At 37.5% G+C, this 24,968-nt stretch overlaps 1 protein-coding gene across 1 annotated transcript in view; it reads left to right on the top strand.

The window, feature by feature from the left end:
• Window positions 1-24,379, top strand: part of PCSK1 (proprotein convertase subtilisin/kexin type 1) — a 42,208-nt gene extending 17,829 nt beyond the window's left edge. The window contains exons 7-14 of the mRNA XM_037530155.2: window positions 1,316-1,488; window positions 2,807-3,019; window positions 5,417-5,517; window positions 13,416-13,649; window positions 15,993-16,150; window positions 17,495-17,628; window positions 19,469-19,630; window positions 21,366-24,379. Of these exons, the coding sequence (XP_037386052.1) occupies window positions 1,316-1,488; window positions 2,807-3,019; window positions 5,417-5,517; window positions 13,416-13,649; window positions 15,993-16,150; window positions 17,495-17,628; window positions 19,469-19,630; window positions 21,366-21,743 (1,553 nt within the window). The 3' untranslated portion in view covers window positions 21,744-24,379. The remainder of the gene's footprint in view (window positions 1-1,315; window positions 1,489-2,806; window positions 3,020-5,416; window positions 5,518-13,415; window positions 13,650-15,992; window positions 16,151-17,494; window positions 17,629-19,468; window positions 19,631-21,365) is intronic.
• The last annotated feature ends 589 nt before the right edge of the window (window positions 24,380-24,968 follow it).

Raw genomic sequence — 24,968 nt, 5'->3', positions numbered from 1 at the left:
AAGCGTGTTCCTTGAAAATGTTTCTTAGCAAACACATAAAAGAATGGCCTCTGGGTTATTTTTAATCAGTGCTTAGAAACAAGAATTCTTTCCCTATTTGCTTGTTTTCTATCACGGTTTTCCAAGCTGCACGGTTTCCCATGCAGAGTTCTTTGCATGGGCACAGCAACATGACCTAGCAGTTTGAGACAGTGCTGTTTGATGGCTCTTTCTGAAAGCTATCCCATCATTTTTAGTTTATTGGTATGGCAGAGGGAGGAGACACATTTGCAACCTAAAACACCATGGCTACTGCAGAGTACATACAATGATCTCTCAAGGACAGACAAGAAAGCTTACAGACGCAGTGACTTCCTACTGTGCTAGTAACATCTAGGGCATGGAACATTCAGTGGTCCCCCTTTTTGTGACTCTCTTGAAAGTCCTTTTTTTTTCCCCTCAGATTTTATTTTATTTTATTTTTTAAATAATAAATTTTATTTTTATATTCCCCATACAATTGCAACCCTCCCATTCTGACCCCAATCCCTCCCCTCACGCCCCCAACCCCCAAAAAGTGTCTCTGGTTCATAGTTGTTTGTTGATTTTGATTTTCACTTTCTTATAGTTATTCATTTTCCTGGTCCCTTATTTAAGTTTTCTAGATTCCTGCTATGAGTGAGACCATCCGATATTTTTCTTTTTCTTTCTGGCTTATTTCGCTGAGCATTATCCCTTCCAGCGCCATCCATGTTGCTGCAAATTGCATGTGTTTATCTTTTTTGAATGCTGAGTAATATTCCATGGTATATATGTACCACATCTTCTTGATCCAGTCATCCATTTTTGGGCATTTGGGCTGTTTCCAAAGCTTAGCTATTGTAAATAGTGCTGCTATAAACATAGGGGTGCAGGTGTTCTTTGGAATTGATGTTTCTGTGTCCTTTGGGTAAATACCTAGGAGTGGAATGGCTGGATCATATGGAAGCTCTATGTTTAGTAGGTCCAGAAATCTCCACACAGCTCTCCATAGTGGTTGGACCAGTTTGTACTCCCACCAACAGTGCAGAAGAGTTCCTTTTTCTCCACACCCTCGCCAACATTTGTTGTTGCTAGTTTTTTTAATATGTGCCATTCTCACTGGTGTAAGATGGTATCTCATGGTAGTTTTGATTTGCATTTCCCTGATGACAAGTGATGTTGAACATTTTTTCATATGCCTGTTGGCCATTTGCATTTCCCCTCTTGAAAGTCCTTTAAACATGAATATTAAGAATATTGTGCTACCCTACTCATACATGCTGATGTCAATGTATGTATTTGTTTCGCTTTTCAGGAATAAGAATGCTGGATGGTATTGTGACTGATGCGATTGAGGCCAGTTCAATTGGGTTCAATCCTGGACACGTGGATATTTACAGTGCAAGCTGGGGCCCTAATGATGATGGGAAAACTGTGGAGGGGCCAGGCAGACTGGCCCAAAAGGCTTTCGAATATGGTGTCAAACAGGTAAGATGATTAACACAGACCCACCTGAAATGAAACATGACCATTTGGATAGAAATCTGCATAATAAAGGAAAGAAAGAAAAACACTTAGCTTATATGGGAAGAATGGTTGTCCTTGTTTATATTTGAAATATATCTATAGAACTAAATTTTCTTTAGAGGAAGGGAAGTTAAGAGAGTTTTCCCTGGAGCCTCCCCAGTGGCGCAGCGGTTGAGCCCTGGGTTGTGAAGCTGCCCGCAGCCTCTGCAGTGCCGGTTCTATCCCCGGCTGCTCCCCGGCCACCAGAGGAGGGTCCGACATGGGGCGCAGACCTCTCCTGCCACCCGCTGCTCCCCTCAGCAGTGTACTTCGGTCCTACTGCCTGCTCTGCTCCCTGCTGTGGCTCGGTGAATTCTCTCACCCTCTGCTCTGCTCCCTGCTGTGGCTTGGTGAATTCTCTCACCCTCCCGCACTTCTGACTGTACCCAGTGCTTGTATAAATAAATAAATAAATAAATCTTTAAAAAAAAAAAAAAAAAAGAGAGTTTTCCCTGTTTGGTTCCGACATTCATGAGAGATTCATTACTTTTAGAACATTTTCTTTAAAACCATTTGGGATATATCCTTTCTCATTTTCCTGCTGCTTTTGAATTTTTACACTAGGTAAACTAAATTTTTATACTAGGTAAGCTGGTTCCTTAAGTAACAGCTACATGCTACCTCCCACTCTGCACGTGACTGGTGAATCCTTGTGTGTTGCTCTGTCACTTGGGTTTACTGCATTCTTGCTAGGATTCTAAAGCCTTGTTCTGCACAGGCTGAAACAAAGTAGGAACTTTGGAGAGCACAAATTGAAAAATCATAGAAAGGGTAGCCTTGACGAGTTCCATTCAATCGAAGAGTCTTTAATGCAGCTGCAAAGCAGATCTGAATAATGCCTGATTTTGTCATTCTATCAGTCAGCCAGAAGATTCAAGCAGAAAGAAAGAGAGGAAGTTCAAAGATTCAAGCACAGTGACTTAAGCCAAGGGAAAAGTGGAAAAATATGAGCAAGTGCTAAAGGCCAGATTATGAATCTGCATAATAAAGGAAAGAAAGAAAAGCCCTTGCTCAGCCTTATTGCAAAAAGGGCCCAGATGAAGGAAGACTGGCAGGACCAGAGTCCAGTGGCTTGCAATACGTGAGATTTCCCACATTACCGCTGAAGGATCTGGTGTTGGAAAGCGATTCCAAATAACTATCTCTAAGAACTTCATGTATTTGTTGGGAATTTTATTGGGGTGTGACAGTGGCCGCTGTCAGTGATCAACAATGTGGTATATTCTGTCTTCTCCTTCAGGGGCGACAAGGAAGGGGCTCCATCTTTGTCTGGGCTTCTGGAAACGGGGGGCGTCAGGGTGATAACTGTGACTGCGATGGGTACACAGACAGCATCTACACCATTTCCATCAGTAGCGCCTCGCAGCAGGGGCTGTCCCCCTGGTACGCCGAGAAGTGCTCCTCCACGCTGGCCACCTCATACAGCAGCGGGGATTACACGGACCAGCGAATCGTATGTTGCTTTTGTCTAACTCTCTGCCTTGGTGGGAGAGTGCAGCTTGCATTCAGAAGGATGCCTTGGTCATTATGTTTGGTAAAATCGATTTGCTTAAGCTTGATGTCTCAGTTGAGGAGACTCATGCTTTACTCGCTTGCTTGAAAGACTGACATATATTGGGAAGTTTTCTCTCTCGGAGATAATGACACTTCTGCCAAGATAATGTTGCCTCTGTCATTTTTAAACTCAGCCCTGAGAAATCACCAAGCCTGTCATTACCTACAGAAAAGACTCCAAATGTCTGTTTTACTTGTGTGATACCTCCCTGCGAAGGGCCTTAAAGGAGATGGCAGGGCCATAGGGAATTTGTCACCCTCGTCCTTCTTGATCCTGTAATAGCAGAGATCTGGTCTGACTTGCTCTTTAGCAGATGATAAAAATAAAGCACATATACAGCTCTGTTTCCTGAGAACATACAGCCTACAGGAAAATAACAGTCTAGATTTCCCCGGAGGTGAACTTCTCAGCGTCCAAATAAGCAGCTCAGGAAGGTTATCTGCTCAGAGAGTATCTCCTGCCCACGCTGGGCTCTGCCTTCACTTCCATGAGTCAGACTGCCAAGGGCAATTATTTGATTTCCCTTCAGGGGCACAATGTTGATGGGCCATTCTGGGGCTTGGAGAACAAACAAGGGCACTTTTAATTTCAAAATTTAAAGCCCCATATTGAAGACCTGTAACAAGCCTGTAACAGCTAGTGTGTAGATCCTAACTTCAGTGAAATAATAGGTCATGATCCAATTCAATTGCAGGTGAATCCCTTAATGATTAGACCTTGGAATCTAATCCACGATCACTATTCTGGAAATATGCCTGTCTCTGCAACTTACTCTAGGTTGGACAGTAAAGCTGTGGTCTCAACTTAAAAGCTTTGTCTTTATCTTCAATTCCTGAAATAATAGACAGTGTCATTCTACCCAGGGGTTCTTTATGGCAGGCATATTTTATCGTCTTTGAGAGAAGGCTATCAGACATTTGCCCACTTGTGTTCAGAGCCCCCAGCTTCTGTGGAGCCTGTGGGTGTCCAAGTTACCTTTTAGAAAATGACCTGTTACATAGTTCAAATCCATTTCATAGACTGTCCCTCCTCTGGTTTACTGTGCATGGAAGTAGGAGGAAGAGTTTCCATCTTTGTAAAGATCCCTCCTTAGGTAAGTCAGAGACAGCTGGTGGATTCTATTTGAGATGGTTGCAAAAACACGGCTTTGTCTTACGCAAACCTCTTTCTTAGCACAGTCATCTCTGGGGGCTTACTTGCGTCAACAGGTAAAAAGGGCAACCTTGCTTCCGCAGCCTGCCGAGAAACAGAGCCACCATAACTTGAGAAATTCAGTGACTCCAAGTGGGAAGCCAAAGGAGGTGATAATAGAACAAATTATTTTTTTACACCTCCCTCCCACACATTGAAATCTCTAGCTAAAAACCATAGTGCTGGAGTCTGGGTGGGTGTCTTGTTAGTAATCCTTTGGCCCAACTACTTGTTCAACCAATAGCACTGTGGTCCTGAAGGCAGACTGATTAGAAGTCTTTTTGCTTTCTTTCCTTAATCTTGGCAACCTCTTCATTTTGCTAAAATTAGCCCAGGTAATCCTTGCATGCAATAATATTGTGTAGAAATGCTTTCACAGCCAGTATCTTATTTCTGCCTCAGAGTATGAGTTAAGAAGTGTCAACCTCGTTTTACAGATGGGAAAACCAAGTGACTTGCTCATGGGATGCATCTACTAAGTAGTAGTTTTTGAATTTGAACATAGACCTAAGTATAGTACACTTTTCATTTGAAAAACTCAGCATTTTCATCAAAATGCAAATGTGACACTAATTCATGGGCATCAAATCAACTGTGGGTGCGAGACACACTAAACATTTTGTGCAAGTAGTTCCAGTGGCCAAGGCCAGGAGAGCTTTATATCTTCATGCTGGAGAGGCCATCAAATGTCAGTCTGAAGGCAAAAGGGAATTTTGCATGAGCAGAATTTCTAAATATGCCAGACCAAACACAATGGACCTGATGATTAATGGGCCAGCATGATTCACAGTGATTTTGAAACATTCCCTTTTTTACAGACAGCATTTCGTTTGGGAATCTCAGAAGAGAAAATATTCATAGTGGGAGTACTTCATCCCCAGAAAAAGGCATCCTGATGCCAGAATTATAGACAAGTTGCATATAGAGGAGAGTGAACTAAAATATCAGCAGATGGCAAACATCCGCCTGTGGTTTGGAGGAGGAAGTAGGGGATCGAATCAGCTGAGTTTCCTGCTCATAGCAGATGCAGCCCTCAATATGGTTAACCCCTGGGGACAGCATCACACTCCTCATGTGTTCTTCTTCGTTCTTTCCTTCCTTCAGACGAGTGCTGACCTGCACAATGACTGCACGGAGACCCACACTGGCACCTCAGCCTCCGCGCCCTTAGCTGCTGGTATCTTCGCTCTGGCCCTGGAAGCAAAGTAAGGCCCAGAAATCTAGTCACCTTTACTGAGGTTGCTTCTTCTGCTTTGTTTGAACATGTATTGTTTTGTAAATACACAGTTACAATACATAACTTTGAAAGCTACAAAAATAATAAAAACCAGCTTTCTTCCTGTTAACATCTCAATGTAGTTTTAATGCACATCCATATCTTAATTTAAATACACATTACTTTGTCATTTTTTTTTAAATATACCCTATAGTATATTAAGAGCATGTACTCATTTAGAAGTCAATGTTCCTTGACTTTTAAGAATTCTTGTTCTTCTCCCCTGTTCTCCTTCTGTTCAGCTGCAAGGCCTTCTCACGTCTGTTCAGTCTCACCAGGAAAGAATTTGTTCAGATGATTTCTTGTGCATCGTACTAGAAACATCAAGTTTATAAAACATCCTTTTTTCCAGATTTTATAAATCCAGTCCTATGGTTGATATGACACATCAGGGAACATGAGAATTAAAAACAGGATTTTTATATTTTCAGAATACTCTATTACACAAGTGTAAGCTTGATTAAAGTCACATAATCATGCTTAGATAAACTCCCCTGTGCATAAATATTTGCTTTTATCTCTGATAATTTCCTATGAATAAACACTCAGAATTGGAATTTCTGAGTTAAAGGGCTTACATGTTTTAGTGATTTTGATACATTGACAAGTTTCTGATTGGAAAAACTCTAGCATTTTATTTTTCCAGGAGCTGTATATTTGTGTAAGTGCTGATTTCCTAAACCCTTATGAAAGCTACTTTTATTATCTTTTAAAATGTTTTAATAAGTGAAAATGGTAGCTCATCTTTATGTGCTTTTATTTCATTACTAATGAAGCTTTGTGGCTGATATTCTTTGGCTATTTAACTTATAGGATTGCTCATTTGAGCCTTTGATTTTGTCTTTTGGTCTTACTTTAGAAAGCAATTCATACTTGGTTAGCTTGACATTTACCTTTTGGGTTTTATTTATACTTAATTTTTAATGCAATGAAGTTAATATGTATCACATACTTGTTAATCTGTTTCTTTACGACTTTCCCCTTTTTTATGCTCAAAAAAAAAATCTTCACAACCCCAAATTAGATACATTAATTTGTCTTTATTATGGTTCCTTTACCATATTTAAGTTCTAAACACCCCCCCATTACTTTTATTCCCTGATATTAAAAGGTCTTTAATGCTATTTTTATCCTTATAATAGTTAACCAATAGTCCAATACTTAATACTGAGGGAAAAAAACTCACACTGTATGGTCAGAGTTGTTATTTTTGTCCTCTATTCTATGCCCTGATGTTGTGTAGGGAGAAATCGTTAAAGGCCAAGTCAGATGCTATGCTTGCATGTTACAGGAAATGATTAAACTTGTAAATTACTATTATCCTTCCTAATAAGTAGGTTATCATAGAAGAACACACATTCTCTAAAGAGAGGACAAAGTCTTTACCTCATATGACGTTTAGTAAACAAGGTTCACGGCTGCAGAAGAGTAGAACGTGTTGGCCTGTGTCACAGACAGAAAAGCCCTGAAGTTACTGGAACTTTGTCCTGAGGAGTCCAGGATAGCCCAGGAGCCCTGAGGCCTCCTGTGGAGCTGTGGTTTAAGCCCTGGTAGATCAGCTATGAGATGGCCACAGTGACGGAACAAGACAGGCTTGTACTAAGAGTCTTGCTACTTGGAGGAGCTGGCCAAGTGTGTGGTAAGCAAAGAGCAAGCCCACATGCTCAGCTGCAAACAGGGAAACCTGGAGCTCTTGGGCTCAACAGATTCAGTGTTCAGAATCTGTGTTCACTTGTCATAGGACGGGAAAAACAGAGGACAACGTCTATAATCTAAAACTGGTTTCTTTAGTTTCAAACCAAATCTGAGGGAAAGTAGTATCAAAAATTGAAAGTGTAAGGAACACGTGACTTCACATTCTAGGTATATCACTAGTCATGTGAACTTCATATCAATCCACATTTGAAGGTTCAGTTAGCCATCTATAAAATGGAAGGGGTTGGATCATTTTTTTTTATATTTAAAAGGGCAGGTTTATTATGAAAGGAGAGAAGAATAAAGGATACTTGCACAGACACAAGTGGGCAGAAAGAGCTGCCCTTGAAAGGGATAGGTTTGTTAAAAGAGAAGCCTGCATGGTCACAGCAGGCAAAGGGAGAAGGTTGGTGACAGGAAACACCTGTGTAGTCACAGGTGGGCAGGAGAGCAGCCACCTTTTTATTTATTTATTTATGGCAAATCTCTTCACTTTACAAGATTCTGAGCTTTGAATGGACATTGTCAACATATATGGATCATTCAAAATGAATTGTTAAAGTTCATGGTGAGGGATCCAGAGTGGAAGAAAATAAGGTCTCATGAAGGCAAGCAGTTCACACAGGTGGTATATGATATTTATGGCTTCAGGATATAAGCTGTTAACTCCAGGGAACTGTTAAAAAAAAAAAAAACATCCTGGAAGTCTAAGTCTTTCCTGCCCAGCAGGTCATATGCATATCAATATAGCATGACAGGCCTAGAGCATCCTTGTCTGGTGACTAGTATATAGTAGAAACACCCACTTAGCCAGACAATTATAATATTAATTTCACATAAGAGCTGAAATTTTTAAATTGCAATTTCCGGTTTTTAAAATTTCAAACCTTTATCTGTGCAAGGAGAAAATGATATAAGAAAATGATATAAGCCAAAAATATGTGGCTCTTTTTGGTAGGCTATTTCTATAGCAGGGGCTCAATGGATTGCTATGAAGTACATGGATGTTTCCAGAAGTCCATGAACCTTTTTGAAAATATATACAATGTATTTGTGAGTGTGTACATGGTATTTCTTCTGGATAATGGTTTATAGGTTCCATCAGCTTCTCACATAGTTCATGATTTCAGAGATATTAAGAGCCTATGATTTCCCTGGTGCATATAATAAGAATTTAATTCCTTTCATTTTGATTGAAGCATCAGTAAGACAGACATAATCTATCTTAACATTTATATTCTTCCTGCCAAAGTACATGTTCTCAAATGGACAGTTTTTTGAACTCAGTTCAATTATCTATAACAAGATTATAATTTCAGAAACTATGAATGCCAGAATTTCTAGAAGTATGATCAAGCTTTATCCCCAGACAATCAAAATTGGGAGAATGATTTAACCATGTGCTATTCCTCAAGGAGAAACTATGGAAACTGAAGAACTCTGGGCTAAATTTATCAAGAATAATAACAGTATTTATCAGGTTCTTACTATGGTTTAGACACTGTGCTAGCTTCTTTATAAATATTGTAATTGTAAAATTTTAATTCTAATCCTTACACATACTTGTGACATGCAAATTAGGCTTTGCATTTATAAATGAAGACAATGAGACTTACAGAGATTGAGATGTATTGCCAATATATCTCAAAGAGATTCAAAGGTCTGTCTGATCCCCAGATCTGTGTTGTCAACAACTATAACAAACTGCTTCCTATAGCCTTGTGAAGGAGACGAAATGTTGATTTCCATCCTCCCAAAGAAGGGGGAGTGATGGCCAATAAGATTAAGTCTGAAAAAGGAATAGAGAATGCTCATTTGTTTAGGAGTTCCTCCTAAAAGTTTCTTATTACAAACAGACTACTGCTGCATTAGATATGACATACCTGGAGGACTGGGAGGAAGGGAGAAAAGAGGAAAGAAATATTTCTGGCTCAAATATGGATAGAGAAGAACCTCTCTTCCATGGAAGTGTTTCTCCAACCCAGCATATAATCACCTTGGGAGTTTATTTACCATGCAGATATCTAGCTCTTATTGCCACTGTCTGGTATTCTTTTCATAACAAGTAATATAAGAGGTTCTAATGTTTAGTTAAATTTTGAGAACTATCGCTATAAAGAGTTACTTTACAACTATAGTTTTCCTATAAGTCATCCAGTTGTAATTCTGAAGATTAGTGTATTGAATAGGCATAGCCTGGTGTGTACATCTATAAAAGTATCTATATCTATCTATCTATCTATCTATCTATCTATCATCTGTCTGTCTGTCCTTCTGTCTATCTACCTATCTAGCTTTCTTCTACTAAGAGAGAGGGATTCTCTGGATAAACTCCTGTGGAAGCCATTATTATTATGCAGTGAGTATACCTAAGAAAGATGGCAGGCAATAACCTCAGTCTTCTGAGGAGAGACCAAATGAATAAGATGATTTTTAATAGAGAATAAAAATTCTGAACTGAAACATTACATCCTCTCTCATCTCTAAGGGATGAACCAATTTTCTGTTTTTTATTAAAGGCTGCAGAAAGGGAATGGACTCTCAAGACTGCATGGAAACTTTGGATAAATCACATTACAGAAATCTTTGACTCAGTGGGTTGTGAAATGTTGGCAAGTTTCCATGTTAGAAAGTCTGAAATATCTTGGTTTATCTAGGTGAGATTAGAGACAGCCAGGTAGGCCTAAGATTTTTTCACTTTGGAATATTGGCTCCAGATTATGTTACCTACATTCTTCTAATTAGAAGCAATACTTAAATGCAGTGTTTAATTACATAACCCTTATTTTCTACAAACATATCCTTGATTAGCTATCCAATGTAAATTTTTAAAATGTAATTATTTTGGTTGCTGCTGAGCATTAATTAACAAAGCAAGATTGTCAGAAATGAGATATGCTATTGTTAGCAGCTCTTTTTCATTTATGAAATGCAATCACACAAATGAAGAATAACTCTGTTAGGAAATGGGCTTAATTTCTTTAATTGCATGACAATGAAGCTCCCTTGAATATTTTGCAAAGAATAGGTAAAAGAAAATTTAGGAAAGTAAAACTTGCAACTAGATATGAAAAAGGATCTATTATAAAATTAAAGTCTAAGTTTTGTGTTTAATCAATATGTCTATCAAGACAATTCTCTGCCTCCTTAGTACACTTTCATATCCCAACCTCCACATGCACACCTGCTCATACTTAAGGTCCACAAGGAAAATAGGTACGTTATTCACTGGCTGACTTGACAAGAGAGAGACATACCTAAAATTTCCTGGAAATTTAATAAACTGGGAGGAACTAAGAATTTCAAAAAAATACTTTATAGGATGAATTTAGTTTCTACATGGAAAAAATAGCCACTTCTGCTCAGCTAGTTAATTATTCATGAATGTGGAATGGCTGATGTGGAAATGATATCCACAATGAGATATTTATCATATTGAAAAGATAGGGCATCTGAATGGTGGAGATTGTCATACTCAGCCCTTCTGCCATACATACATACATGCACATATACATATACATATATACTGAAACCCAGAAGATGAAATAAAGTCACTTGCTTAAGGTCATACAGGTCTTTGGTAGTGGAATATAGATAAAGTACTTTTCATTACTCCTTATTCTGACCCCATGATTTGAAATGACTACTAGTTTTCGTAATTGGTTATATGCTTATATTCTTTCTCTCAATTCCTACATTTTTAGCTATAAGATAGAACTGGATAGTTTTTTCAAATATAAATAATAAAAATCAAGTGCTACCCAAAGATAATTAATTTAGTAGGTTTGGGGTGGGGCTCAAGAATTTTCATCATTTGTAAGTGTACCCAGTGATTATAATATGGATTCTCTGGGACGCCTGGAATCAATAAGGTGGAATCTTTCTAAGGACTTTATCAGTCACTCTCTGAGGTTACATGTCATATTTGTCAGGAGTACAACTGAACTGAGAGAGAACAAATCACTGATTAAAGTAACAAACCCAAAATGAAAACGTTAATATATTTTGATGGTATAAACTTGTCTAAAACCAGATAAGATGTCAACTCCCCCTCTTTTTGTTTCCCCCCATGGAAAGGTGTACCAACTGAGAGTCAGGTAACAGTGCAGATACAGGAACCCCAACAAAAGGCTTTGGCAACTTTTTGGACTCTCAGGTAGGAGTGAGGTAAGGAGGAAAGTTAGGAGTCGGATTAGAATAAAGTGTCTTCATCTCATCTCTATGGGGTTCCTCTCATCTCACATTTGGGGGATACCCAAGAACTCCAAAGCAGACCTAGCAATGAAAGTGCAGGAGCTAGGAATGTATTTATGGGAAGAGCTTGGCCAGTGAAGGGACACGCATCCTTGACTACAACTCACTTCAGAGACTGCTGCTCCCGGATGGTGCACACAGGCTGGCATGGGGAGGCAGCTTTCCCTGGAGACCCAGGTAGAGCCTTTGCCTTTGCCTGTGATGAAGCCCAGTTTTTAACCAGGAGCTGGGCTCCTCAGTGTTTAGGAATGTGCACTGTCTCTTTTTTGTCATGAGGGGATTGTTTAACCAGAACACTATGTGCTCTGGAGACAAGATGGCAAATTGAGCCAGGTTCCTCTGGTGATGATTTTACAAACTAGTGATAAGATAAACAGTTAAAGGACTAAACAATTGGGCATGTATTTATTAAATAATGGCTGATTGCCTTGATAACAGCGACACAGATCTTAAAACTAAAGAAATGTTTGAGATCTTGAAGGAATCTAATGACTAATAGCAACAGGTTTTAAAATTATATCTGGGGCTAGTTAATACTTAGGCATGTTCTGTCATTCAGCCAACTAGTATTTACACAGCATGTACCCTGTGCCTTGTATTCTTCTGAGTTCTTGGTGAACATGAGAGAACAAGGTAGATAAAAAGCTCAGTCCTTCTCATGGCAAATGCTGGCAGAGGAGATAGACATTAATAATACACCAAACAAATGAGTTGCCCAGAATGTTAGAAGGCAATCAGTGCATGAAAGGTGTAGCAGGATGATAAGCTTAGGAGCTCACAGGGAGAACTGAAATTTTAATAACTGTCATAAGGAAAGTCTGTATCTTCATTATAATAGACCCAACAATTCTTTGCATCCCTTATTATCTTTATATTGCGGCTATATTAATCTCACCAAGACGTCTGATTATACCATTCATGTTCTTGCTCAAAAATTCTAGATGATCCTTTACTGTCCAAAGGGTGATGTATAAGCTTCTTTAACTCACTTTTCAAGATCCTGACCATCTAGCTCAATGTTCCTGATCACCTCTTCCTGCTCAGAAAATGAGACCATTCTTTGTACTCTGGTCATTCCCTGTACTCCCTGCCCATCCTCTGAGATACTCCCTTGTCCTAGGCCCTTTGATCCATCTCCACTTCTTGGCATTCTACCTACTCATCAAATTCCAGCTCAATTATTTCCTCCCAGCAAAGTCTCCTAGAACTTTCCAGCCTCAAAGAATTCTTTCTTCACCTACAATACATTATGCCCACATTCAACTGATATATTTTGGTTATAAAAAGACTTAGTTCCTTTACTGGATTGTAAGCCTCTTAAAGACAAGAACCACCTCCTTGCATATCCACACGGTATTCAGTACCATACCTTGTAATTGTGAACTCAAGTAGCTAAGAGTTTCTTGACACTTTTTGATATATAACTAAAAGAAACAAAAAATATACAAGAGTAGGTTGCTAGTGTCTTTAAAATTGAAGTCTTCCTAAGAAGGAAGTCAAGGCCTCATCTATGGGTTCATAATGCTGAAAATGGCAGGGCAGTTAATGGACAACAGAAGACTGGAAGACACAAAGGAAGTTTTGTCATTTTTAATTTTTGCTCCAGCTAAATCAAGGAATAAATCATATTCTTTTACAATGCTGAATACTCTATTTTAATCATATTAACAACTTAACGCCTATGATATGGGGAGAAGTCCTGTGTTTTGAATTCTGACTGAAAAGACAAATCTATAGTAATACAGACTAAAATTATATAAGTATAACTGCAAAAGACACATTTCAATCGTTGACTGGAGATACTTGTTTTTAGCCCTTGCTTTTTCAGGGAAACTCTATTTTGTTTCTGAATGATATTTCGGGTCACTTCCCCTCTAGTCCAAATCTTACCTGGCGAGATATGCAACACTTGGTTGTCTGGACCTCTGAGTATGACCCACTCGCTAATAATCCTGGATGGAAAAAGAATGGAGCAGGCTTAATGGTGAATAGTCGATTTGGATTTGGGTTGCTTAATGCCAAAGCTCTGGTGGATTTAGCTGATCCCAGGACCTGGAGCAGCGTTCCTGAGAAGAAAGAGTGTGTTGTAAAGGACAATGCCTTTGAGCCCAGGTAAGTGTCTTCAGGAATTTGAAACAAATATATGCCATGGCAACACCTGATTATGATATTTGTCACTCTTCTCACCTATCTTTCTGAAATAGGTAGAGATGGCATTTGTCAATGTTCCTTGTGAGTCCATATGGAATCACTGAGAGATCAAAGACATGCAAATCACATTGGCACATTTGATTGCCCTCTCAGTCTACCCACTATATAGCATTAAGTTTAAGGTACACATTGCTTAATATACCACTAACAAAAATCATTGCCAATTTATATCAGTGATTCACCCAAGATATAAAGAAGTTAACAGGTTAAAAATAATGCATGTCAGAATTGGTAAAATGGAGTGCTTGCTAGCCATTATTATCCAAAACCTACTTCTAGAAGAGCCTCACTTCATGCCACAGTGCTATGTGATAGATGGCTTCTCTGCCATAAAGCATCCACTTTTATACTATTTTTATGTAGAAACTCCTGACCCACCACAACTTGCCACAAAAGCAGAATCTGTTACAATTGTTTTGTTGATTTCTGCCAATACTGAAAACCCCCTCACACAAAATACCTAAGGGTGGAGGTTTCAGGGTATGCATTAGGAAAATAAAACCATTTATTAAGAAAGTCTTCTTAAGAGGGTAAGAGTCCTGTCCATTGTAATAATGGACCACTTTTTGATGGGTTCAAAGCAAACCCTCCTGAATTTGATTCCACAGGAAATAGCATTGTATTCACATATCTGTGTTCTTTACTGTTTTTTTTTTTTAAGATTTTATTGTGGAAAAACCACTTAAAATGAAATAAACCATTCCAAATTTTTTAAAGTGCACAATCCGTTATTGTTGACTAGATGTACAATGCTGTAGAGCTGATCTGTAGAACTTACTCATCTTGCTTAACTGAAACTTTTTGCCCTTTCATTAGTAACTCCATTTCCCTCACCCTCAAGTCCAGGCAACCACATTCCACTTGTTTACTCTATGAATCTGAGTGTTTCATATACCTCATAAAAGTAGAGTCATAGTATACATCTTTCTGTGACTAACTTGCTTATTTCACTTAGCATAATGTCCTCAAGTTTCATCCATATTGTTGCATATTGCAGAATTATTTCTCCTTTTTTAAAGCTGACTAATATTCCATTGTATGTATATGTACCACTTTGTCATTCATTTATCTATGGATATTTATTGTTTCCACATCTTGACTATTGTAAACAGTACTACAGTGAACATGGGATCTCATCGACATTCCCGACTTCAGTTATTTTTGACAAATATCCAGAAATGCTGGAACATATGGTAGTTGTATTTTTAAATTTTTGAGGAAAGTCTACAATTTTTCCATAGTGACTGCACCATTTCACATTCCCACCAATTGTGCAATAGCTTCAATTTCTCCTTGTCCCAACCAACATTTGTCTTTTTTTTTTTTTATAATGCATCACAACAAGTACTTTGATTTGTAATTTCTCTGGTGATTAGTGATGTTGAGCATTTTTTCATAGACCTGTTGGACATTTATATGTAATAGGAATACCTTATATATTTTGTAATAGGACTACCTTATATATTTTGGAGATTAACTCCCTGTCAGATTGTAGTTTGCACATATTTTCTCCCATTATATAAATTATCCATTTTTATTTGTTGATTGCTCCATCGCTTTTTTTTATGTAAAATATTTTTAGTTTGATATAGCCTCACTTGCTTATTTTTGCTTTGTGGCCTGCGTTTTTGGTGTCATAGCCATAAAACTATTGCCAATAAATCATTGCTTCAATGTTATAAATTTTTCCATGTTTTCTTTCAGATTTTGCAGTTTGGGGTCTTAGGTTTAAGTTCAGTTCATTTTGTGTCGATTTTCATATACAGGTTAGATAAGGGCTCACTTTCATTATTTTACATGTGGACATCCAGTTTTCCACCCTTTGTTGAGGAGACTACCCTTTCATCATTGATTATTCTTGGCACCATTGTCAAAAATCAGTTAACTACATATGCATGAATTTTTTGGTCCATGTGTCTGTCTTTATGTCATCATCATACTGTTTTGATTATTGTAGCTTTGTAACTTATCTTGAAATCAGTTAGTGTGATGCCTCCAGCTTTGTTCTTGCTCAGGATTGAGCTATTTGTTGTCTTTTTATATTTCCATGAAATGTACAATTGGTTTTTCTTCAGTAAAAACCATGCCTCATTATTTTCTATGCAACACACATTTTAAAATTCATATATAGCTAATCTTCCATTGGGTTCTACTCTTAACAGGGGAGAGACAACAACTTGGTTGAGTATCTGGTTAACACTGATGTGTATGTACTTGACTAAAATGATTCTGTAATGTATTTAGAGCCCTGAAAGCCAATGGAGAAGTTATCATTGAAATCCCAACAAGAGCTTGTGAAGGACAGGAAAATGCTATCAAGTCCCTGGAACATGTGCAATTTGAAGCAACAATTGAATATTCCCGAAGAGGAGACCTTCATGTCACACTCACTTCTGCTGCTGGTAAATTCATTTTAAGCTTAAAAAATTTCTTCTAAGCCATTTGTTTATAAATTGAACGATTTCCAACCAATGAGTGTTTTGCTTATTTATAGGACTAAGTCTCCTAATAGCTATTTTCAGGTCTTAAAAATTATTTTTTAGTTTTCTTTGTTTCAGAACACTGCCCTTCTCTCTTTACTGATTCACAGATAAGTAGAGAAAGAAGTCTATTCCAGTATTACATGTTTTCAAATTATATACAATTTTCTAGGTCACTGATGTGTCATTCAGTTATCTCAGGTCATACATAAATGAAAGTTATTCTGATAATTAATTAATAAAGCTGGCATATATCAGCTTCACATTCAATGAATCAGTTAAAAAGCTTGAAATTATGGTACATGAAAGAGGATTCAGATGAATAACAAATTTCTCATAATGATATGATTAAGACCATATAATGTGATATTTGCAAGTGAGATATGAATGGGGACAAGTTTGTGGACCATAAACCACAATATAACCAGAAGATGCTGTCTCAACATTCTGTCATGATTTAGTGGGATTCAACTGACTAAATTCAATTTCTTTGGATGATGTATGGGGACTATTGGGCTATCTCTGTAAGCTCCATATAGGATATGAACTTCCTAGAGGTTTGGAGTGAGCACTGTTAATTTTGGAGTTACTTTCTAGATGTCTTGGAATTGTCATGAAATATTAGTGGGATCCTTTTTCACTGAGGATCCTTTCACTTAGCAACAAATATTTCTAGGAGAGCTTGGATTTGAAAAATTAGAGTTACTCCTACTACTAGTTTTTATATGACAAGATATATTAAATTAATATAACATTTAATATAACTTTTTTATGTTTATACTGATTATAACATTTAATATAACTTTTTTAATGTTTATACTAATTATAGATTCAGGCACCTATTGCATTTGTAAGATTTCCTCTGATATTTCACAATGATTGTTTCACTGAAATGTATTTTAAGTCTTTGACTCTCTGCTTTAAAATAGTTTGATTTTAATGTAGTCTGAATTCTCCTTATTCAAATAAACCTTAATCAATATATTCATCCATTCTTCATTTTTCTGTAATATTTATTGAGAATTTACTTTACTTCCCTCTCTGCCCTAAGAGAATTTATTATATGTCAGGTAATGTACTAAGTACTATAGATAAAACATTTTTTTGCTTGTGAATGTCTCAATTCTGGCCTTATACTAAAAAAAAAGAAAATGAAGACAGCTAATCTCTCCCAGCTTTCACTCTCAGTTATCAGATGCTATAAATGTATCCTACTATCAGAGCTGTTAAGACATTCATCAACTTATGTGTGTTGCATGAAAATAGGAACCAGCACCATACTGTTGGCTGAAAGAGAGCGGGATACATCTCCCAATGGCTTCAAGAATTGGGACTTCATGTCTGTTCACACATGGGGAGAGAATCCCATAGGTACCTGGACTTTGCAAATAACAGATATGGTAAGTATGAATGAAAGGATATAGAAACACAGTTCACTTTTAAACACTTTGAAATACTTTTAAGGTTGGTATCATCATTAATCAAAGTCCTAAGGAACTTTAATCACTCCCTAGCATGACCAAGGAAAAGGTGTAGTGTTTCAAGCTTTGCCCAGTTGGCAAAATGATTATAAACAAACAAATAAACAAAGGTTAGGCAGCAGCCATGCTATAAGAAGAAAGAAAAGATGTTTTGATACTCAATGTGACAGGTTATGGAACAAATTCAAGTGTTTCCATGTCAGAAAGTAGCCAACCCCATCGCCCACAATCAATGTATGACACTTGGTTGTGGTCATGTGAAGTAACTCTTACAAATATTTTCTACTTGACTATTTTGATATAATTTTCTTATTAGACAATATATTTTATTTGACTCTCATTTCAGTTATGAAACAAACTGAAAAGCATTTCCAATGTCCTCTCACTGTGTTTACTAACCTCTTTGATGTTTTTCTAAACCTGTAACACAGTCACAAAAATAAGACAAGAAATGTCTTAGCAAAAAAACAAATAAATACACCTAAATTATTTAATTCTGCATCATTTATCCAGCATTTTCTGCAGGTGAATATGTAAATGAATAGTGTTTGGGGTTTGAATTCTCTCAAATAGAAGTGTTGTAAGTATTAGCACTGCTAGATTTCGGTGTCTAGATAATTTTTTAAAAATAAATTATTTTAAATAATTAACTTGAAGATGTCAGTTAAATGAAAACAAATTCTAATAGCATTTATTTTCTTTTTCCTCTGAGAATAACTTTCTCCTACAAAAATTGTTATTTGGAAATGAAAGTTGTGAAAATTCCTATTCTCATAGAAAAATAGGGAAATGTTCTTAGTGGATGTACCTATTTGTGAACTTGACCCTCGTCCTATAGCTCAATTTCACCATCAGGAAACTAAGAAAATCTGTTTTCCAAGATGGAACACTTTATAATAAGCCCAAAAATCTGACTTTACACTTTTCAGGTATTTTTTAGATATTTTATACTTCAGCACATTACTTCTAACATAATTATTGAGCCCCTGAAAATTATTAGCCATCCCACAATACATAGATTTCAAGGATTGATTAATGTTGAAGGCTACTTATAATACATCATAGAGCCTGACGTTTTATCCCAATAGAATGTTTCTAGAAGGGGATAATGGGTAAATATAACTGTTTAAGGAAGGTACAGTCAACTTTTCAAGAACACACCAATATAGAAAAAGAGAATTCTGCTTTTTTAACTAAATGAAGATATTAATTAGTTTTAATGCTTTGAATTTATAAATCTTTTTTAAATTGTATTGAGGTAAAATTGGTTCATTATGTTGTATAAGTTTTGGATGTATAGCATTGTAATTCAACATCTATGTACACGAGCTCATGTTCATCACCAAAAGTCTGGCTTCCATCCACCACCACAGAACTGACTCTCTTTATCCACTTCATCTACCCCCAGACCCATTCTGGTAACCACTGAAGTCTTCTCTGTATCTAGGAGTTTGTTTTTATTTTGTTTTGTTTGTTTTTGTGTCTTTATATCCTCTGTATGAGTCAGATCATTGGGTATTTATCTTACTTGGTCTGACTTATTTCACTTAGCATAATTCCTTCAAGGCCCATCCATTACACTGTCAATTTTCATAGTAAGAGTGATTCCAGTGATTTACTTAATTTGTACAGAGAGCTGTACCCATGGAATGCACAGAATTTTAAGTTGGATTTTATAAAATCTTTTTTAGATATCTTGAAAGAGTTTGTTTACTGTTACTCAGAATGCACACTAAGATTATGTATGCTTATTTATTAGTCTGGAAGAATGCAAAATGAAGGCAGGATTGTGAACTGGAAGCTGATTTTGCATGGGACATCTACCCAGCCAGAGCACATGAAACAGCCTCGTGTGTACACATCCTACAATACCGTTCAGAACGACAGAAGAGGGGTGGAGAAGATGGTGGATTCAGGGGAGGTCTGTGTGGCTCGGTTCTTCTTGGCATGCTCTTTTTTAACTGTAGTAGACAATACAGTGAGGGAGGCTGCACTTATCTGGCAACGAGTGAGTCAAACATGAGTGGGGAGAAGCGGAGGGAAAGGGTTAAACTGTTTATTTTCTATAGGTTGAATCCCTATTATTTTTCAAATTTATACTTTCATCCAGAATTTAATATTAAAGTTAATGAATTGAAATTATTAAATTCCTTAAAGTGAATTAACTCATTTATAATAACTATTAAATTGTAAAGAGAACTGCAGATTTGCATGATAATATATACCTAACTTGTGAACTGACTTCATTTTTAAGCATCTACATTGTCTCATTTAACCAGTAATCCCAAGAAAGGATAGCTATTAGTATGTGCATTTTACAGAAAGAAAATCTAGACTAAGTGACCAAATCCTGTCAACCTCTTTACTAACTCCTTAATAAAGGAGTTTCTTGGAAACTCCAAGCTACAGAATTACAGAATCAGTTTCTCTCAGAAAATTTCACTTCGCTGTACATGACCTTTACTGAAGTCTGGCTCAGTGCTGGGTGTTTGGAGGACACAGCATTTATTCAAGGCACTTGTAGACTAGTTGTGTGGAGGCCTCAACTCAGATTTTTGGCCCTATTCATGTGTTGGAAAGCAGTTCCCCACCCCCAGCTCCTCACCCCCATGATGCATGCCAGGCATCTTCACTTTCCATTTAAGGAGGCACCTTGTGGGTATTTTATCCCTCAGAGATTCCTTACAGGCATGAGTAGGAATCTTTGATTGTCAAAATGATGAAATATTTCCACAATGGTTAACAAAGCTTTATTTCTGTAATCTTTTCAATGTCTGCCCCCCTGCCTGCCCTAGTAGCCAGCCACCAAGCCTGTCTGTCCCCAGATCCCATATCTCCCTCACAGCTGAAAGGGAAACTCCTGACAGAGGGAGGGAGCCTAGGAAACTGTTTCCATATGACAGCATTGTTGGTGTCTAGTCTATGAGTTATTAAATATTTAATATCAGCTCCTTTCTAAACCATGGATGGAGAGGGAAGGGAATAGGAGGGGTAAGCTGTTTATTTTCCACAGGGTACAACCCTATTTTTAAAAATGTGTTCTTTTATCCAGAATTCCAGAATTTAGAAATTAAAATTAATGAATTTGGGCCTCCCTGGTGGCGCAAGGGGTTAAAACACAACCTATGAAGCTATCCGCAGCCACTGCAGCACGAGTTTGATCCCCGACCAGGTTGCTACCACACAGCATATCAGACCTCTCCTGATTCGCCTACTACTCCCCTCAGCAGTGTATTTCAGTCAATCTCACCCCTCACACATCTGGCCTGTACCCCAGTTCTTTTATGCATAAATAAATCTTTAAAAAAATAAAATTAAATTAATGAATTAAAAATTATTAAGTACTCCTACATGAATTTTACTGACATGTGAAAGGGATGAGTAAGTATTAGCACTTACCTATGTCAGCATCTCATTCAGTCTTCAAACCCATCAGAAATGGAGGTATTCTGATTTCCATTTGACATATAAAGTTAGGAGGTTAAAAGATAGCAAGAGTACATCAGTAAGTGGAAAAAATGAAACCAAAGTTAGTGTGACTCCAAGTCTCATGCTTTCTCTACTTCTCAAAATGCCTCTCCAGGAATAGGTCATAGGCCTACCAGATCCAAAATAATGAGACTTCTTCTCTTTGCTGGTGGCATTCTGTGCTTTAGGAGCAGCCCACACAGGAGATCCTGAACGAGAAGCCTGCGACATCAAAAAGCCCCAGCCTCGGCAGTGTGGGGGACAGAAGGGATGACCTAGCAGAGGGAGCCCCCTCTGAAGCCATGCTGCGTCTCCTACAAAGTGCTTTCAGCAAAAACGCATCCGCAAAGCAATCACCAAAGAAGTCTCCAAGTGCAAAGCTCAGCATCCCTTACAAAAATTTCTATGAAGCCCTGGAAAAGCTGAACCAACCTTCCCAGCTTAAAGACTCTGAGGACAATCTGTATAACGACTATGTTGATGTTTTCTATAACACGAAACCTTACAAGCACAGAGACGACCGGCTGCTGCAGGCTCTGGTGGACATTCTAAGGGAGGAAAATTAAAATAAGTGTATGGTCCTGAGTTGGAAATATTCATGCTTCTTCCTTCCCCTTAGATTTTGCCTGTATCTGATGTGGTTGTTTTTTGTCATTGATTCTTATGCTTATAATATCCTTTGTGGTAATTTTCTTTTTCTCCCCAAGAACATTTGAAAGGGACAAGCTCGAGTAGTAAATCCATTTTTCTGAACTGATTATAGCTCATTCAAAATGTGTCTTCCCTGCCTGCACAAGTAAAATGGTTTGTTCTTTCTGCAGAAAGAGTTTACAGGTGGTCCTCGCACTACATTGGAGCCCCTTCTAGGCACCCCCTGTTTCATATCTCAAAAGAAAAGGTGTAACCTAGGCAGTAGGTTAATTTGAACAAGTAATCTGAAAAGAGGAGAGAGATAAAACGTTCCTATATCTCGTCCCCTGTCTTTGCCAATGTGGTTATTAATATTTGGTGCCAAGGCACAATATGGAAAGTCTAATGAAAGAGTCATAATTAGAACCATATTCTAGGCCTTTGTACTCCAAAGTACCACTCATTCAGGGGGTGGCCATCCGGTTATCTGAGGAGAAAGATTGGTGGTTTAACTATAAAACAGACCTGAAAATACGTGATATCAGATTTGAACAATTCTAGAACACTCTTTGCCTGGTGTGCCATACAAAGGCCTCCATGGGCTTAAAGGTAGCAATGATTCAGGCTGTATGCTGGTCTTCCTCTCCCTCCCCTCCTGAAGGTTTTCCTCACCTGTCTCATTTCTCAGCCACAAACTAAATACCGAGAGAACTATTTCTACCCTTAGAGCAAACCTACACTTGGAACTTGAGAAATTCCTAGCCACGATTTTTTTTTTAAATCATCTTAACAGGAAACCACTCATAACAGAAAACCAGTATAATGACAGGAAAATATTCATAATGACGAGAATCAATTAGAGGTATTTTGAAAATTATATTTATTCTAGGTCTTTGAAACTGGGTTCATTCCCAGATACTAGAGACCCTTCCCTGTCTTACAGCTGATAGCATACAAATTCTCACCCAATTAATTTCTCCCACGCTTTAACTCAGAGGATACAACCTGGCAGCTCCCAGGCTGTCTTTGTACTTCAGGTAGATTTTGTTTGGCATGTGAAATGTTTATAAACAGGAGTGATTATTGAATACACGATTCCATATAAAATCCCACCCCTAGACATAACTTTCCCCCAACATCAGCTGGCTGGAGCTGAAGTTCAACTTAATGCCAGGTCCTGTGGCACCTGCTCACACTGCTCATAGAAGCCACTGCACTTGTCAGTGTTCCACAGGCATCAGATTGTACCTGCTCTGGAACTGAACGAACATGTAATATGTGTAAATGCATTAGGAAAAATGTCCACAGCTCCTTTCAGGCAGGATCTTATAATAATGATGAGCATTTCCCATGATCTAATTAATTTATAAATCCAAAATAGTATTTTTAGACCCTTGAAAGTACATCTGAAATTCAGTTTGATGTGGTTACTTAATCTCACCTCACCTATATATGCTCATTATACTAATTCACTAGCTGTCAACCCCTAGGTTCCTATAATCTATATACTCTCAAAACTTCCAGTTGCCTACTGGAATGTGCTGTCTGCAAACTTGCCAAGACATTTGAACTCCGTAAGATCACACATGCCATTGAACTGGACCAGGAGGAGAACACTAGAGTCAATCACTTGCTTTGGTGTGAAATGTAGGTAGTCATGTTTACCCCTATTCTACCATTTGAATTTTGGCAGAATGAGGTGATTTCCAAAGTAATACCTGTGATGATTAGAGGATGTTCTCCTAATGGGATTGCAATTTCACTATGTCCTTAAAGTTTCAGGTGGTATTTGATATAGTAAGTGTTGGCTATAATTTTGAAAATTGCAGCATATCAAAAAGCATTAGCTCTGAAAATGACCAGAGAATTATTGGATATTAGATATATTTTCAACTGAAAACAAAGCTAAGGCCCAGAGAAACCAGTAAGTGGTAATAATTTAGAACTCACCCTTTCTTCACTTCTAATCTAGTGCTAAATGTATAAAGCTTTCTTTTTCATCCTTAACAGTATCTTTTCCTGGTTAAAACCCCAACCAACTCATTGGATTCTAGCCAAAGGTTCACTCTAGAGAAGCTTTAATACTTAAATGAAATCACGTTTGGATGTTTCCAACTTGGAGTATTTTGTTCAGACATAAAATATTTTTGTCAGTCTTTCTTAGTGCCTGTGTGGATTTTTGTGAAAATGTAAAAGAGGAAACTTATATAATATTTCCCTTGGAATTTTAAACTATATTTTCTTTACAGGTATTTATAATGTACCAATGCTTTTATCAAACAGCATTTTAAAGGGCATAATTATATTAAAGAACCAAAATTTTCCTGAAAATAAGAAAGTTTCATCCAATAAAATATTTTTGAAAGGCATGATCCTCTGTCAGTGAAAAAAAGTGTAATATGTACGTGTTGTGATTTTAGTGCCATTTGCCTGATAGCCTAATACAATGTGTAGCTGAGTTTCTCTTGTGTAGTCAGCATTCTTAAGGGCACTTCCACATTATATACACTTGATGTATTAACCAGAATATGTAAAATATGCTTATCAATCAGAAAAATAAATGGTTTCTCACTCAGTCAAAAAGAAAAAAGCTCATGTTTCCAACAAAAGTAGTATCTTCTTCTCTTAGTTATTGTGTTTCCCAAATGGATGGTACAAAACAAATGTTGAAGGTTCACATTAAAACACTAATTCTTTTTTAGAAAAATGGGCCTTCTAGGAGGCAGTTTAAGAACCCACTTGAATAGGTGTATTTCATTTTACTCCACAGTCCGGTCTCTCACTTTCTTGATAACACACAAACTTGTGGGGCTGAGCTTTACCTGAAGTGTTAAGGAAAAAAGAGGAAAAACTAAGGGAACTTATTACATGGGAGATGACTTATTTGTAACTATTCATCATGACTTTGTTCACAGGACAGAGTACAACACTTAAGCATTAAGTTCTGCCCAGGGGTTCCCCCAACTTTGATCCACCCCTCTCCTCAGACATACTTTTCTATATTGCTTCAGACCTCCATTCCTGGAGTTTCCATGTGCCTTTTCAGAATATGACCTTCCTAGTGAGGAACATTGATTTCCCTTCCTACTCAATTGCTTTCTCCTAAGTCATAATTATTCCAGCCATCTTCAAAGTCTTTCTACCAGAAGGATTGAAGATGT

Source organism: Talpa occidentalis, unplaced genomic scaffold (assembly GCF_014898055.3).
Source record: "Talpa occidentalis isolate TD23 unplaced genomic scaffold, MPIMG_talOcc4v2.1 talOcc4.6, whole genome shotgun sequence".
Classification (NCBI taxonomy): domain Eukaryota; kingdom Metazoa; phylum Chordata; class Mammalia; order Eulipotyphla; family Talpidae; genus Talpa; species Talpa occidentalis.
Note: the sequence above shows the minus strand (reverse complement) of the source record. Positions and strands in the feature narration are given on the sequence as shown.